The sequence below is a fragment of the Xiphophorus couchianus genome, chromosome 1, assembly GCF_001444195.1.
Source record: "Xiphophorus couchianus chromosome 1, X_couchianus-1.0, whole genome shotgun sequence".
Taxonomy (NCBI): Eukaryota; Metazoa; Chordata; class Actinopteri; order Cyprinodontiformes; family Poeciliidae; genus Xiphophorus; species Xiphophorus couchianus.
In genome coordinates, this window is record NC_040228.1 from 18,867,106 (window position 1) to 18,882,465 (window position 15,360).

Here is a 15,360-nt window from a genome sequence, read left to right on the forward strand (position 1 = left end):
CAGCTTTACTTTTTACAGATGGTCTCACATTTTCCTAATTCGCCCGTGTCAAACAGCAGAAGTCATTGAGAGTTTTATGGTGGTGAGCCAGCCACGCCCTGCTGCAGTAAAAGATTCTCAAACCATAACCATAACACTTCCACCTCTATGCTGCCCATCGGTCTCATTGCCCTTGCACATCCCCCACAACATTTAAACTTCTGTCTCATTTTGGTTCTACAGGCATGGACTTCCATATCAACAGTACCACAAACCTTATGTATGTTTCCTAATGGAGACTTCTTTTATCAAATTACCGCCTGCTTTCAGAGCTTGCCTGTTTGGACAACCAGACCTGGGAGTGATGGTAGTTGTTTTGAATGTCCTCCGGTTTCAGACTATTTTCCCTACAGTGGAACGGCTGATTTCAGATTCATTGGAGGCTACTCTAAATCCCTCACCAAACTCATAAGCTGCTGCAATCTTCTTTCTGAAGGCCTCACACAGTTCTTTTCCAGTTACCATGTTGTTTATTCTAATTTTAACAGAGAGGAGCAAACCAAACTAAATGCCCTAAGCTTAAACAGGACAAACCTCCTTAAAATGAAGTAGTGATGTTGTGATCACTCTGTTTGTGATATTAACAACTTCACATTGAAATGTGATGGTGTCCTAATGTACAGCGAGTTCTGCTTCACTGAACTGTAACAGGCCAGTCCAAACCACACAATGACTCTGTGTTGTGTTGATGTTTTTAAGGAAGACGAGTTTCTGGGTGATCTAACACACTAACCAGAATTTGACCCTTTTTTAAAATTATTTTTAAGAAAACTTCAATCGGACATTTATTTCCTGACTGAGAACATATCGGATTTGGATCCGTGCAATCGGCTCAGCTTCACCCAGCACACTCTCGTGCAGCTTTACACAGACTGGCCAAGTTCACTGTAACAATATTTTCAATGCACAATGAAGAACACAATAAAAAATGATGTACCTGAATGAGAACATATCGGGCTCGGCTCAGTACAATCGGCTCTGTTTCACGCAGCACTCTACAACAGAGCATTACATTAGCATTTCGCTTTAGTATGAGTGTTTTTGCAATATTAAACAAATTGAAAGTGCAAAAGCTGGTGCTAGGCACACATCCAGTAAATATTCATCACACTCCATGTACATAAGTTCATAAAAAATATTATTTATGTATTGCTAACGCTTTTCTACACGGTGTGCTGAAAAATGCAACTCACCTACCGCGAGACTTTCACAGATTGGCACTGATTACAGGAGGCAGCAGCATATAGCCAGCCACACAGAGAGGGGGCGCTATTTCCCATTGCACTGATACATAAAGCAACCTAACACACTAACCAGAATTTGACCTTTTTTATTTTTAAGAAAACTTCAAAAGGTATTTTCTTTTTTGCATTGTAGCCTTGATCTTGTTCAGTTATTAGGACTAATATTGCTAAGATAATATTAGTGAGATAATATTATATTTCTTAGAAATATTAGTTTATGGATATGTAAAAAAACATGTAATATGTAAATAAAAAAACATACAGGCTTTCACAGGGGGAGCTCAATATTGTAAGTTTATTGATTTTATGTTACTAATATCAGTTTTTAATCAGTTTCTGTTAACTTTTATAATGATAACAACAATTAATATATAATTAATTTATCAAATAATTTATCACAATGTGATCTGTTAATGCACTTTTGAAAGGCTTTTTCCTCACTAAAATTAACAGCCTTACCTTTGGCAACCTACACAGACGAGGACGATAAGGATGGTGACCACAAAGGCTGAGGCTGCTGCGATTGCTCCCAGAACCAGAAGGCTTTTATAGGGGAGCTCTGAACCTGGGTCTTCCTTGTCAGCCATGACACAAACTCTGTCTTGCTCACTTTCAGTCAAGCGCCAGTTCCGCAAATCGGACCTTGTGATCAGGAAAACCTGCAGGGACACAAGGAAAAAGAAAAAGCGAACACATGAGTGACATGGGAGATAAAAGGAAACAGAAGAAAAAAAAAATCACAGCATGAACTACAGAGAAAGATGGTGTCTTTGCGTGTGTGTATGTGTGTGCGTGAGCATGGACACACTTGCCTCTGGCTTTTTATCACTGTCTTTTTCTGACATATCAGTTTCTATTTTTGACTTTCTCGAATAATGCACAGAAAATAGAACACCTTGCAAGGAAGCAGCTAGCATGCCAAAAACACTTTGATCATCCTTTCTCGAAGCCTGAGAGAACCTTGTGTTAGTTTAACAGGGGAATGAAGACGCAACTGAGCTCCTTATAGGCAGTAATAGTGGGACCGCATGCTCTGCGGCTGTACTTCAGCTGGGGGTATGAATCGAGTCACAGCAGGCTTAAGCACAGAAGACAAGATTATGCATCATAGTAATATTGCTGCACAGAGGATAGGAGAGCATGTTTACTCCAAGTCTGTTTAGCTTTCTGACGCAAAAACCTATTCCACGAACATACACAATTCTCATTCATGTCAGACAAGATTAACTCTGGACAGATTTACATGCTGGTCCTACACGACTGGATTAGTGGAGATAGATTTGACTACTATAATGAAAAATGTAAAAATCGAATATATGATTTTATTCAAGCACATTCACAGTATATTTTCTTAACAAAGTATTGAAAAGAAACAGCATCTAAACCAGGTTATATCTGCAGTAGCTTCCTATTCTCCCTAAACCTTCTTTAAAAGCAGCTCAGGTTTACCCAGCTGCGCTAACAAGCCGTCATTATTCCTACTGCGCTCATGCAGTCAGTGCTTCCATAATCACAGATTAAAGGAAGTAAAACAAAAGCAGGGCGCTTTAGTGATACATGTTGAATCGCAAACATACACGAGTAGTGTGACAAAGCAAGCATAATGTTTTAGCATCAACATTTTCTAGAGCACAAGCGGAGCAGCAGAGTTCCTGCAGATGAATAGACAGTCGGCTGTTGGTTCATCACATTCTCCTAGAGTTAAGTGGGTTCATTTAATAGGGCTACAAAACAATTTTTCTACCAAAAAATTACATTTGCCAACTCCTTTCAGTGGCCTGACTGCATTGACTTTTAAGTTTAAGCTTTAGCTCCAGGAATGTTAGTTGTTTTTTAGTTGTAGCTGAAAAAAACAAGTGATTTTGCTAAAGATACACTGATCAATGGGCCAGAGGTTGAAATTGGCCACTATTTTTTCTTGTTTGGCTCTAATCGGTAATCAGTAGGTCAAATAGTAAATGTGATTTTTTTTTCTCTCTCTCTTATCACTCAACTATTAAATCCTTCAAAACTAAGAACTGTCATTATTTTCAATCTAAAAATACATAAACCAACAACATGCATTTTGATGCACAGATTAATAAAAATTAGATAAGGGTTAAAAATATATATATACACTGCTCAAAAAAATAAAGGGAACACTTAAACAACACAATATAACTCCAAGTAAATCAAACTTCTGTGAAATCAAACTGTCCACTTAGGAAGCAACACTGATTGACAATCAATTTCACCTGCTGTTGTGCAAATGGAACTTTGTACAGAACAAAGTATTCAATGAGAATATTTCTTTTATTCAGATCTAGGATGTGTTATTTGAGTGTTCCCTTTATTTTTTTGAGCAGTATATATAAACAGGGATGATCTTGCATTCCCTTTATTGTCATTTAGACTGAAAACTTTATATGTGTAGTAACACACATAAAGTAGGTTTTTACTTTGTTATGTTTGCTTATGGATGAAGTTGAAGAAGAGCCCCAACTTCACAGAGTCTGTTTATTCAGTTACAATAATGATGGTCTTCATATTGCAGGTAAATTTGTAATAAACAGACATTTATACCTTTTTTTTTCATTCAGCAACAGAAATATGGCATCACTATCAAAAGCAAGCTGCGTTTTTACCATTTTAGTCACCGATATTAATGTTGACATTCTTTTCTAAACTTATCATTTCAAGTCAGTACTGGACTATTTTCTGTGTGTTTTTAATCTGCTTTTTTATCTAATCTGAGTTCTCTCTATTTTCCTATGAGGTCACACAGAGAAGCAGTGTGTTGTGTTCAGAATTAACAGAAGCATACAAAAACGTATCACCATACCTTGCAAAATGTTTTAAAGACATACGAAGGTATGTATGTATTTTGAACGGAGGAAAACAAATAGCCTTCTCATGTCTTTGGTTTTTAGTAAAGAGAAACAATAATAATAATGACCTAAAAGAAGAGAAAAATCAGTGTAACAATACAGGTAAGTATTTTGATTATTCCAGAATTGTTTTAGCCCAGTAGCTATTTTTGAAGCTATTTACTGATTTCTAAAGACTAACACTCATCTGCCTTACTTGAATCCCGTGTGTGCTTATTTTTCCCACTTTGAAGAATATCTTATTCAGGTCATATTAATTCCCCACCTGATATGTCAAAATTTAACTAAGATTGTGGTAAAATAATAAGAGACATATTTCCTTCAATGATATTAAAATATATGTTTACTACAGGTGACTGAGAGTCAACCAGTGAATTTGCTTATACAAATGAGAACACATTTGTATTCAAGCATGTTTACATTTCTGACTTACAATGAGACGGACATAGTGTGCATAAGCAGGTCATGACATAACTCATACACTACTGCAAGTTTGTGGGGGAGAGACTGTGGGATACACAACAACTGGTTCTGACTCTGGGTTTCTGTTTTTGCAGATAAAACTCCATCTTTCTTTTATTTCTTCTCCTTTTGATCCCTCCACGTTCTCTCTCTTTTTCCAGATACCCTCTCCTCCTCTTCCTCTCTGTCTGTCTGCCTGACCCTGCAGATATGTGAGGCGATGCACAGCGAATGAATTAACAGAGCAGTGGCCTTAGACAGTCCTTTATGCCACAGACAGACAGGCAGGCAAGCAGAGGAAGTACACCACAGAGGAAAGATGGGGAAAAATGGTGAATGAAATGGGGAGAGAAAGGGAGAGGTAATCAGACAGGAGTGAGTGGGATGAAAGTTGGTAGAGATGCAAGGAGGACAGGGAAGAGGGGAGCTCCCTTAAAACATGAAGGAGGAGAGAGGAGGAGAGGGGATCATAAACAGTGGGGGAGGGAGAAGAAGAAAGATAGCGAGGAGACTCTAAAGACAGTGTAAGAGGAAAAGGAAAGCTGGCAAGCCATGGGAGAATGTGAGAAAAAAAAAGAGGAGGAAATGAGAAGGAGGTCATCACTGGTATGTTTCTGTGTGCGATTTGTCAGCCTCCTCCTGAAAAATTCAGAGGAGAAACACATACGAGGGTTGCCTTTCCGGCAAGCGTGATGCGAGATGGGAGCACATGTCGTTACAGCATGCAACCCTCACAAGTAGCGAAAAGGACCGAGGACGAGGGGAGACGGCTTCTGCATGACGCCCCTGCAGCTGCACGCTCAACAGTGTAACACGGTCAAGGTGCAAGAGTGTTTATTCTAGCATCTGTCTTCATTTCACAATGTTACCAGCAAAAATGATGACAGTGGTAACGGCAGCATATTGAGAGTGATGGCAGGGGCGGTGATGGCACTAGTGATGCCTGCTGGGGGCGATTATGATAAAGATGTCAATGATGGTGATGATGATGATGGTGATGAAGAAGGGTGCAGCTGCTAATACTGATGGAAATGAGGGTGATAATGAGGTCAAAGTGAGCGCTGCGTAGACACACTGCAGGACGGATGCAAGCAGCAGAAGAAAAGAGGATGCAGCAGTGCAGCTCAACCACAGGGTGGAAGGTTTCCTCTGAGATCACACACGCCTAGCACAAACCAGAACAAACGCACACAAAACGCACACAGCATAAAATGATACATGGTGCCGCTGCCAATCTAACAGAAATCGTCCTGTTTCGCAACCACTTTTACCGACTTACCTTGACTGTGAAGGAGGAGAGGCTGCTGCAGGCTGATTATTGTTATTTATCAATATCTGTCTAATATAAGTTAATTTGAGTTTCTAGTCTATGTTAATAACCTTATTTAACCAGGTTTGTCCCACTGAGATCAAAAGATCTTTTTTTTACAAGAGACACTTGTCCAAGAATGGCAGCATACAGAAAGACAGAGAAACAAAAAATACTCAGCTGCAACACATCATTAAACTTAAACTTTTGACTATAAAATATAGTTTTGATACAAATAATTGTTGAGTCTGATCTTTCTAGCCTTTATCTTAAAAATATTATTCTCTACAGAGAGTCTGATGAGCATATTTGCTGACAGATGAAGCATAGTGCTAATACAGTACTAAGGTTATTAAATCAGGTCTTCTTACTTTTGACAGTGTGAGGAGGTGCAAAGTCCTGTTGGATGTAATGAAATAACCTTCTCCACACAGCTTGTCAGCAGAGGGAAGCAAGAAGTGCTCTAAGACTCACTGGTTGACAACTGTGATGACTTTGGATTTACTAAAGATGACAAAGCTTTGCAAATCACCATTGATTGCAATAACTCCATATAGGACGTTGAACACCTTTCTCTAGGCCCTACAATCTTGATTTTTTGAAGTAAATGGAAATGAAATTTACTTTCATCTGAAAAGATGGCCTTGGAACCTTGAATAATTGTCACTTTTCACTTTAGCAAACATCTCATCGATCCATCCAATGCTTAAACAAGTTGTCATAATATGTCAAGCATATAATGCTCGACAAACTGGTTCATCAACCAATGATCAACCAACTTTCTGAAACAGATCAGAGGTATGTCTCATGAACCATCAACTGGTAGTATGGTATATATAGCCACAGCTCAACTCGTTGTTGCATTTCTGACAATAAAAGGACATGCATTTGGATGGGGTCAACAGCCAGAGAGAAAAGGAAGAGGAAGAGGAGCTAAGCTGTGACAGATGAGATAGGAGGTAAAACAGAACAAGAGGCAGAAGAGGCCGAGAACATATGCCATCATTGGTTTGCGACCCACAACAAGATGCTGATGGAGTTCTTCTCACCCTAGTCCTCATTCCTTAACCCCATTGAGAATTCTTTTCTCAGCAAGGAGATGGAAAATATGTGATTGCCAGCCATACACACAGATGGCCCTTCTGGCTACCATGGATGGAGGCATGTGATAACTTCACAGCAGATGCCTGAAGAGGCTGGATATCACACTCTAAGAGATTCTTTCCACACTACACTGCAAGATAACAAGCAGGAATGTTAAAAAGTGTAGGAATATTGCACTGCAAATTCTACACTTTGGGTAGATGCATGGGTCTTCATGCATTGTTTTTGTATACTTTATTGCATACTTTTGTGTACTTATAACAAGTTATAAATATCCATCCATTTTCTGTTCACCCTTATCCCTAAAGGGGTCGGGAGGGTTGCTGGTGCCTATCTCCAGCTACGTTCCGGGCGAGAGGCGGGGTACACCCTGGACAGGTCGCCAGTCTGTCGCAGGGCAGCACAGAGACATACAGGACAAACAACCATGCACACACACTCACACCTAGGGAAAATTTAGAGAGACCAATTAACCTGACAGTCATGTTTTTGGACTGTGGGAGGAAGCCGGAGTACCCGGAGAGAACCCGGCAGAAAGACCCCGGGCCGGGAATCGAACCCAGGACCTTCTTGCTGCACGGCAATAGTGCTACCAACTGCGCCACAGTGCAGCCCTGTTATAAGTAAATGAAAACACAAAATATATATAAAAAAATCCATCTCAATGTTATTTTTCTTTTTCGATCCTTAATTTGTCATTCTAAGTTAATTCATTTATTCAGTGTGATTCCACATACAAACGCTAGAGGGCGCCTGTGACATAGAGAAGGTTGGGCACGCAGAAGAAGAATAAACCTTCCTGTTAGATGTTAAAGAAAGCTTAACGTGTCTATCTCGTCTTATCACAGGTCAGTGAAAATGTATGTTGATGTATATTGGTTACCTTCAAATGTTGAGGTTATTGAATCGACAGCCAACTAAAGTCACATTAAGTAATTTGAGATTAGTGTGTAGAAAACGGGACATATTTCTGGAGACTAATTAATGCTAATGCTAGTGGACTTTATACAAGTGTGTTGAGCTAGCCGAGAAACAGCTGAATGACTGTTGAATTCACTTTGAACTTATTGTGTTTTGGGCTTTTTTGAAATGGTTCTCACACAAAATGCATTGTTTTGGTGTCTTTATTAGTAAAATAGACATTTCTTCATAGGTTATTGCAAGACCATATTATTATCACATTTGGTGAGTAAGCAATGACTGTATGAACCAGTCATACAGTCTGGTTCAAAGAGACACAGCATTAAAGGAGAATTACACCTTTGTCAGTTTTGTAGTTTGCTTTTTCTTTTTTTTTTTTTTACCTAAAATATTGTTATTCTGTGAAAACAATAGCTATTACAGTTACTCAGTGTTACCTCAAGTATTTGATATGAAGTATTGCATATTATTGACACAGATATTTACTTTTGAGAGATGAACTAAGGCTTTTGAACAAGAGACTGGAGTTTGCATGTAATCAGTCCATGGTGCCTTGGTATTTGTATGAATTGTTGAGAAATGCACTTACTGTTTTGTATAGTATGATTTCAGAAATTTACCAAAGTGACAGAGAAAAACTGTAAATACACCAAGAAATATTACAATTATTCAAAAAGCAAAAACAAATATGATGTGTGAATATAAAAAAAACTGTGTTGATTAAACAGTAGTTCCCTAAATAGTTTTAAAAATTATGAATAACAGCACTGGCGGCAAGCAGGACTCCTCTCAAAGTGGGACATTCTTTTTAAAGGTTTAAAAATAGGACTAACCTGATTAAGCTGCGTTTCTAGGATGACATTAACTTTTGTATTTACATTGTGTTTCCATGAGAACTTTCAATCGTCAGGAAATCGTTGGCTCAGCTTCTTGTTTCAGAAAAGCAATTACTAGAAAGGCAAACCATCCAAACAGCAGTGACTTCAGGTCTAGCCAAAAGGAAAAAAAAGCAAAAAGGGGGCAGCTCTGCACAGTGGTGAGTACAGAAGCATGTTAAGGTTAACTTAAGCTTTTTACAGGTGTTTCCCTAAAGTAATGCAAAATTTATGAACTCTTAGAACTGATTTTGTTCGCTGCGAGGCTCTCCTTTCCCCTTCCTGATTTATGATTGACAAGCTCCACAAAATGGAATTCATCGGGAGGTTTTCTCAAATTTGGAAATAGAGGTAAAGAAAAACTATGTTGTGGAGGCAAATCTGGCTTATCTGGTGCACACACACATTTGCTTGGCAATGTTGGGAGAAGAAACAGTCTTTGAAATGCTGAAATTCACATCAGACAGTCTGTACTGATGCACAACGTGGTCAGAAGATAGTCAGTAAACACGTTGGAAGTCAGGGTGTCCCAAACTGATCCAGTGTATTGTCCTTATCAAGGAACTTTTTAAAAGACAGTTATTAAAACCTCTAACAAACTTGATAACCAATCTCTGATGTTTGTGTTCTAGCTGTAATTTTTTTGTCAGTCTCAGCCATACTGTTAGCGAGCAAGCAATGCCGATACATATTAAAACCACAGCCTACTTTTGTGTGCTCAACTTGCCAATCTGTACATTATTTTGCTGGTTTAAGAAGTCTGGGTTTTCCCCAACAAGAAAAGATTTCTAAGTGCGATGATCACAGTTAAAAGAAAGACTGCACTGGCAGTTGTCACATCTTGTCTGTCTGTATCATGTGACCTGCTACGCTGACAACTGTCAACGCAGTTAGCCTGACATATCAGCAAGCTGGCTGTTATAGCAGCTTTTTTACCCTTTTACCATCTGTGTATCACGGCATATTACAGCATCCTGAATGTAAACAAGTGTTCATTAAAATTGAATTGTTTAACCTCTCTTTCACATTTTCTCTGGAATATTGATCTGTTTATTTTTTTTTAACAATGCCATTATATTTACTTCAACTTGAGGCAGAACCTAAATCAACCACAGGGGTTTTCAGTAAACCCACTTTAAGACTGGAAAAGCAACACAATAGTGACAACAAAAGATTTGCTCTCATTATTGGGTAATAAGTTTGTCTCGTAATAAGTCATTAGAAAATGCCAAGATCTGTTGTATAGCAGAGAAAACTAAATTTTAGTAGAGTTTATGACTGAGGATCAGAATGAAATATGAGAAGGTTTATTTGGCTTCAGTAAGACTCTCAACACTTTTGTAATTGTTTTAATTGGAAAATCAAACATTGTGAAGAATATTTAGAATTATTCGTCCTTGAAAATATAGAAAGCGCGAGCAGATGTACAAGGGCATTGTACTGCCTTTGTTTATTTTTTAAATGTGTTTTCAACACATTGCTCTTCAGAGGTTCATGTTGTTCATCCTTATTCAATTAAATACACCCCTTGCAGTTTTTGCAAAGCTAACCAAGATACTAAAGATTTTCCATTCCTGACACATGCTCAACATGAATATGTTTCAGGAATCTGAGAAGCAAAAAAAAAAAAAAGGTATGATGGTTATCTTGATGATTTAGGGGATCCTCATTGAGTTGACCAACAAACTTGGATTGATGTAACCTTTGAACAGTTCTGTTTTCGTGATTTTTCTTCTTTGCTGTTTATCTGTCCTTTGCTTTCTGGCACACTGTAGACTTTAGGTTTGCAAAGTTTGGTTTCACTTAAGCAACTCAATCTTATGGTTAGGTTCAGGAAGTGTAGCTACTTGGTTTCAGGTGAAAGAGAACACCATTATCATGTTAAGATCTAATGCTAAATACTACTGTTTCCATTCACTGGTGAAGCTAGAAGATCCTGACAAATTAAAATGCAGTAATTAAGTAGACACATGCATTTTTCCTCATTTTATTTGAACAATTTTTTGCAGTTATTAATACATTTCTTTCTAGGTTTTGCTGTAAACTTGCTGATATTTGCACTATTATTGTCAAAGCTGACTATATAATGAAGGCAAAATGAAATTAATATGTCCCTGAAACAAATCTCCCAACCACAACATTAAGACACTATTTAGAGCCAGTGGAATATATTTTTACATTTATCTCAAAACTTTCAAAGATGATATCTCAAAATCTCATGAAATATTTTTTTTCATTGAGGTAAGATCGCTTTCTAGGTTAGTAAGATCTGCATTAAAACAGGCATGTAGTTTCGCTATAAATAAAGTAACAATACATTCATATAACACCAACGCACACATCTGCTTCTCAGAAATCTATTTATAGCATTTACAATCATGTGTTTTCATGAGGTACGGGAAATGTTCCTTTTATCTCACCTCTCAATGTGGTCAGATTATATGACAACCTTCATTATTTAGTTGGATCTAATTCCCTCAGGTAATCCCAGAGCCTGAAATAAAGTGCATGTACAGATGAATTTCATTATATTTGAATATTATTGTGCATTTACTACTGATACTTATTTGTTTATTTCAAACATTTATTTCTGTTAATTTTGATGATTGTGGCTTGCTTTCTTGTAATGCAAACGAGAATTTAACATCATAACACTTCAATGACAGTTTCTTCTTCTAAAAAAAAATCTATTCATTGTACAGCATATGCACTTAATACTTGTGAGGGGCTACTTTTGAATAAATTAGTGCATTAATAGTGTGACCGTCAGCTTGTTTGTGTTGTTGGATTGATCACTCATTTTTCTTTTGACAATACTCCATAGTGGCTCAGTTATGCATCTATTTAGGTTTTCCTTCCAATCAGTGTTCTGATTTATGTTTCTGATACAGCCGTCTGAGAAGTCAGCTTCTTTAACTGACATATTGAGGCTTATTGTGAGCTGTGCACAGAATATTTATCACTGTGGAATGTGGAACCGTTAGCATTTTAGCCCATTTACTCATATTTTCATTTGTCTTGATAGATAAATGATGATATGTAAATTGCCATGAAATTCAAATGTAGCTTCACCTGTTTTTTTTTTCTTTCATTAGATTTGCCATTTTACTCATCAATGTCTCCTGATTTTCTCATCTGCCTTCACTCATCATTTTAAAACGAACCGCAAACATTGTTCCTTTGGGTTCACACTGGATTAAAAAGCCTGCATCTCTGCAATTTTCATAATTGTAAACAGACTTTGACCTGGTTGAAACCATTCTGAGCTCAGTCTCTATCATCACATTAAAAGTCCATTTAAGTGAATTTCACTCCAGCTACCGAGGAGTTTGTGTACTGCCTGTGCCCATCGTGCCAAGAAACCATTAAAAGGCCAACAGCTCTGACCTCCCTGTGTGAAAAATTTGCACACATCACCTTCCCACCACTGATCTGTGAGTAAAATCAAACTGTAAAACAGTTGCGCCCTTTTTACGCTCCACTTCTGAGTCAATCAATCACGCTAACAGTCAGCGATGTGCACATAATCTGTTGGGCAAAAATAAAAGGTTGACAGAGGACAATTGTGGGGGGAAATATCTCAAGTTCATCAGCACATAAGAGGGAACAAGAAATCTCATTGTGTCCACAGCATAACAAGATGAAATGAAGGAGTAGGGGAGGTAGAAAAGGAGAAAACCTGAGGTAAGATGGGCTGCAGCTTAACCCTGTGACATTTCTGCTATCAGCTCCAGGCCCCTATCTCAAAGCCTCAGACACCTACACATGGGGTAGAAAAACTTTGTACAGACACTTGGAAATTCAGATTGTAATTTATTGCTTTCCCCTAAATGACTTGCTACCAGCGGTCACATCCAATGAACTTAACCTGCGGATCTGTTTGTCCCGCACTAAAGCTCTAATCTCATAAGCAGAACAAATATGATTTGGAATCTGCTAAAAGCCTTAGGCAGTATCCGTCTCTTAATGAGTAAGTATTGATGTGGCAAGTAAAGGGTTACCTCTTAATAACAAGCATACATTTCTATTTTTACTCAAGTGTTTCATCTCTTCTCTTCTCCAAAGATTGTTCTAGAAAAAACCGATGAATGTTACTGTTTAGGTCGGTTTCCAGTATAAATGTATGGCAACATTTTAATAGCCTACGATTTCTTTATCATGGCGTTCCCAAAGTATAAACTCCTTTCAAAGAGTTATCATATGAGGAATCTCCTACTGTTAAACCAGAGACTAATAAAGCATTGGCCTCACCCACTTGTTATAGTTTATAAATTGTTGTTTCATTTGTACTTATTTTGAACACATGCACATATATATTTTTTTGCGTAATTTTTTTTCACAGAATTTTTATTACATTGTTAGCATTTTATAAATTAATAAGTAGAATAAGAGAAAAGAAAACTTTATAACAGGACTTTGTATTGCATAGTGAGAGTTTTACTATGAATTATATAATGCTGTTGAACATACTAGGTTGCCTGTTCTTTGAAAATACTCATTTTACACATTTATATGTCATGATGACATGCTGGAAACATACATATTTATATTCTTAAGGGCACTAAATGTTAAGTAGATAAACATTTTCAAAATACACTTTCTACTATTTTTAGGAGAGAACTGTTGGCACCTCTACTTCAGATGCTGCTGCTGGGTGCAGAGAAATGTTTGTTTCCTCTGTTCCATGCACTACGGCGTGGCTAAGATGTACTCAGATGGCAACCCTTAGGTCTTTTATTTTTAGAGTTACACAGGATCTTGACATTTCAGTTGTTTGCCTCATCCTTTTGTCGCATGGCGAAATCTTTCCATCATAATACAACAAAAGAAAATTCCCATCGGTTGCTCAACAGATTTCTTTGTTTTCTCTGAGTTTCAGGCAGCGTGTGTGTTTGTCTGCGTGTGTGTGTGCATGTTTTAACTGCTGAGTGCCGGATGTGCAGCGCAATAACATCTACCATAAATGGGGGCTAAATGATAAAGTGTGATAAATGAAACTGTTAGCATACACAGCCTGCAACCCAACACTGAATGAGGGTACGAACTAGTGATATGTATGTAAATATGAGACCTGATGGGAAGCCAGAGTGAAATTCCTGTAAAATAAAAGAGCTGCTTAGAGTGAGCTTATGAAAACAGCCTGGATACAATTTGTTCCATCTCTGCTTTTGGAGAACACAGAGGACACTTCCAATGAGAGACCTCATAAGCTCCACGTAGAGTATTGTGCTGATCCTACAGACTTAGAGAAGGCAAGACCCCATTTTCCTCTCACTTGACTCGACTTAATTAACCAGAATGAGTCAGAAGCAACATTCAGGATTAAGATTTATCCTTATGGGATTAGGAATTATTCCCTTTCTCTGTCTCTCTCCCTTGATGCCGCTCTTCCTCTCTGTTTATGGTTGACTTCAGTGCTAACTTCCTCCTCATTACTTTAATGATGCTTCTACTGTGAGTTTATGCTCGCGAGTGCGGTTAGCTTTTCGACTGCAGTTTGGGAATGTCGGGCAAAATACAAACTCATGCATGCAGTCACACAGAATCAAACGAAAGCATGCATTATGCATGTGTGTTGTTGAGAAAAACAGGGGGTCTTGTCAAGAACATGCCAAAAAAATCACCAAAATTTTTCATAGCATGTGTCAAGTCTTCTTACTGCATAATGGATACAATTAAACATTCAGTTGCAAAATTAAATGTGGATGGAAAGCAGTCTGAAGAAAAACAGTTTTCCTCCACTGAAGTATCGGATGAACTCCCTACCTAACTGTAACACACTGGAAAAGAGTATGACAAGATAGCTGTACCCAACCCCAGCTCTCTGCTTTTGCTTTAGATGCATTATTCATCTGTGTGCCAATTTGGAGGAGCCCTCCCAATCCCCCATTTGGCACCAAAAAAAAAAAAAAAAAACGAGAGGGAGACAGGCAGACGGCAGAACCAGAAGTCACAGCAAGAACGTCAAGGGAGAAAAGGAATGAGAGAGAAAGAGGGAGAGTGGGAAGACCAGAACAAAAGTATGAGTGAGAGTGAATAGCAGAAGCAGGAATGGCTGACTTTAAAGTTGCAATGTAGCGAAACATTTAAACAGGATTTCAAATGATCCAGGGATATTTTTCCATGTAATGATATTCCTCGGTTGGTCTAAATGGGCAGATTAAGGAATGTTTTCAAAGTAAAGAAGAGTCCAGGAGAATAGAGCTGAAGAATACAGTATATGCTGACCCAGTCTTAATTTGACGTGTTGCTGGACAAACACTACCAAACACAGGGCAGTGCGCTTTTAGAACTACATCCCAACACCAACATTTCTTTTGTTCTTCACAGCTATCTCCAGAGTCAGCATTACATCACCTTCGTCCCTGCATCTCTCCCAATCAACCCCCACTACATCAGCAGCTGCTGAAGCCATCCACGCCGGGGCGGCCTGCCCCAGATTTAACCCCACTAACGTCCAGCATCTGTCCCGTCCAGGTTTGTTACCTATTATGGCAGCGGTCTGTCACACACTTGGACTAGATCTCTTAAAAACATTA

At 38.3% G+C, this 15,360-nt stretch overlaps 1 protein-coding gene across 4 annotated transcripts in view; it reads right to left on the reverse strand.

Annotated features, from left to right (window-relative positions):
- Positions 1-15,360, reverse strand: part of LOC114146133 (uncharacterized) — a 53,818-nt gene that overhangs the window by 18,953 nt on the left and 19,505 nt on the right. For 2 of the 4 annotated variants that reach the window (XM_028019976.1, XM_028019966.1), the window contains exons 1-2: positions 1,743-1,853; positions 977-1,034 (exon numbers count right to left, since the gene is read on the reverse strand). In XM_028019976.1, the coding sequence (XP_027875777.1) occupies positions 977-990 (14 nt within the window). In that variant the 5' untranslated portion in view covers positions 991-1,034; positions 1,743-1,853. Of the gene's footprint in view, positions 1-976; positions 1,035-1,742; positions 1,943-15,360 lie in introns of those variants that run through there. The other 2 variants (XM_028019957.1, XM_028019949.1) reach the window with 1 other exon arrangement.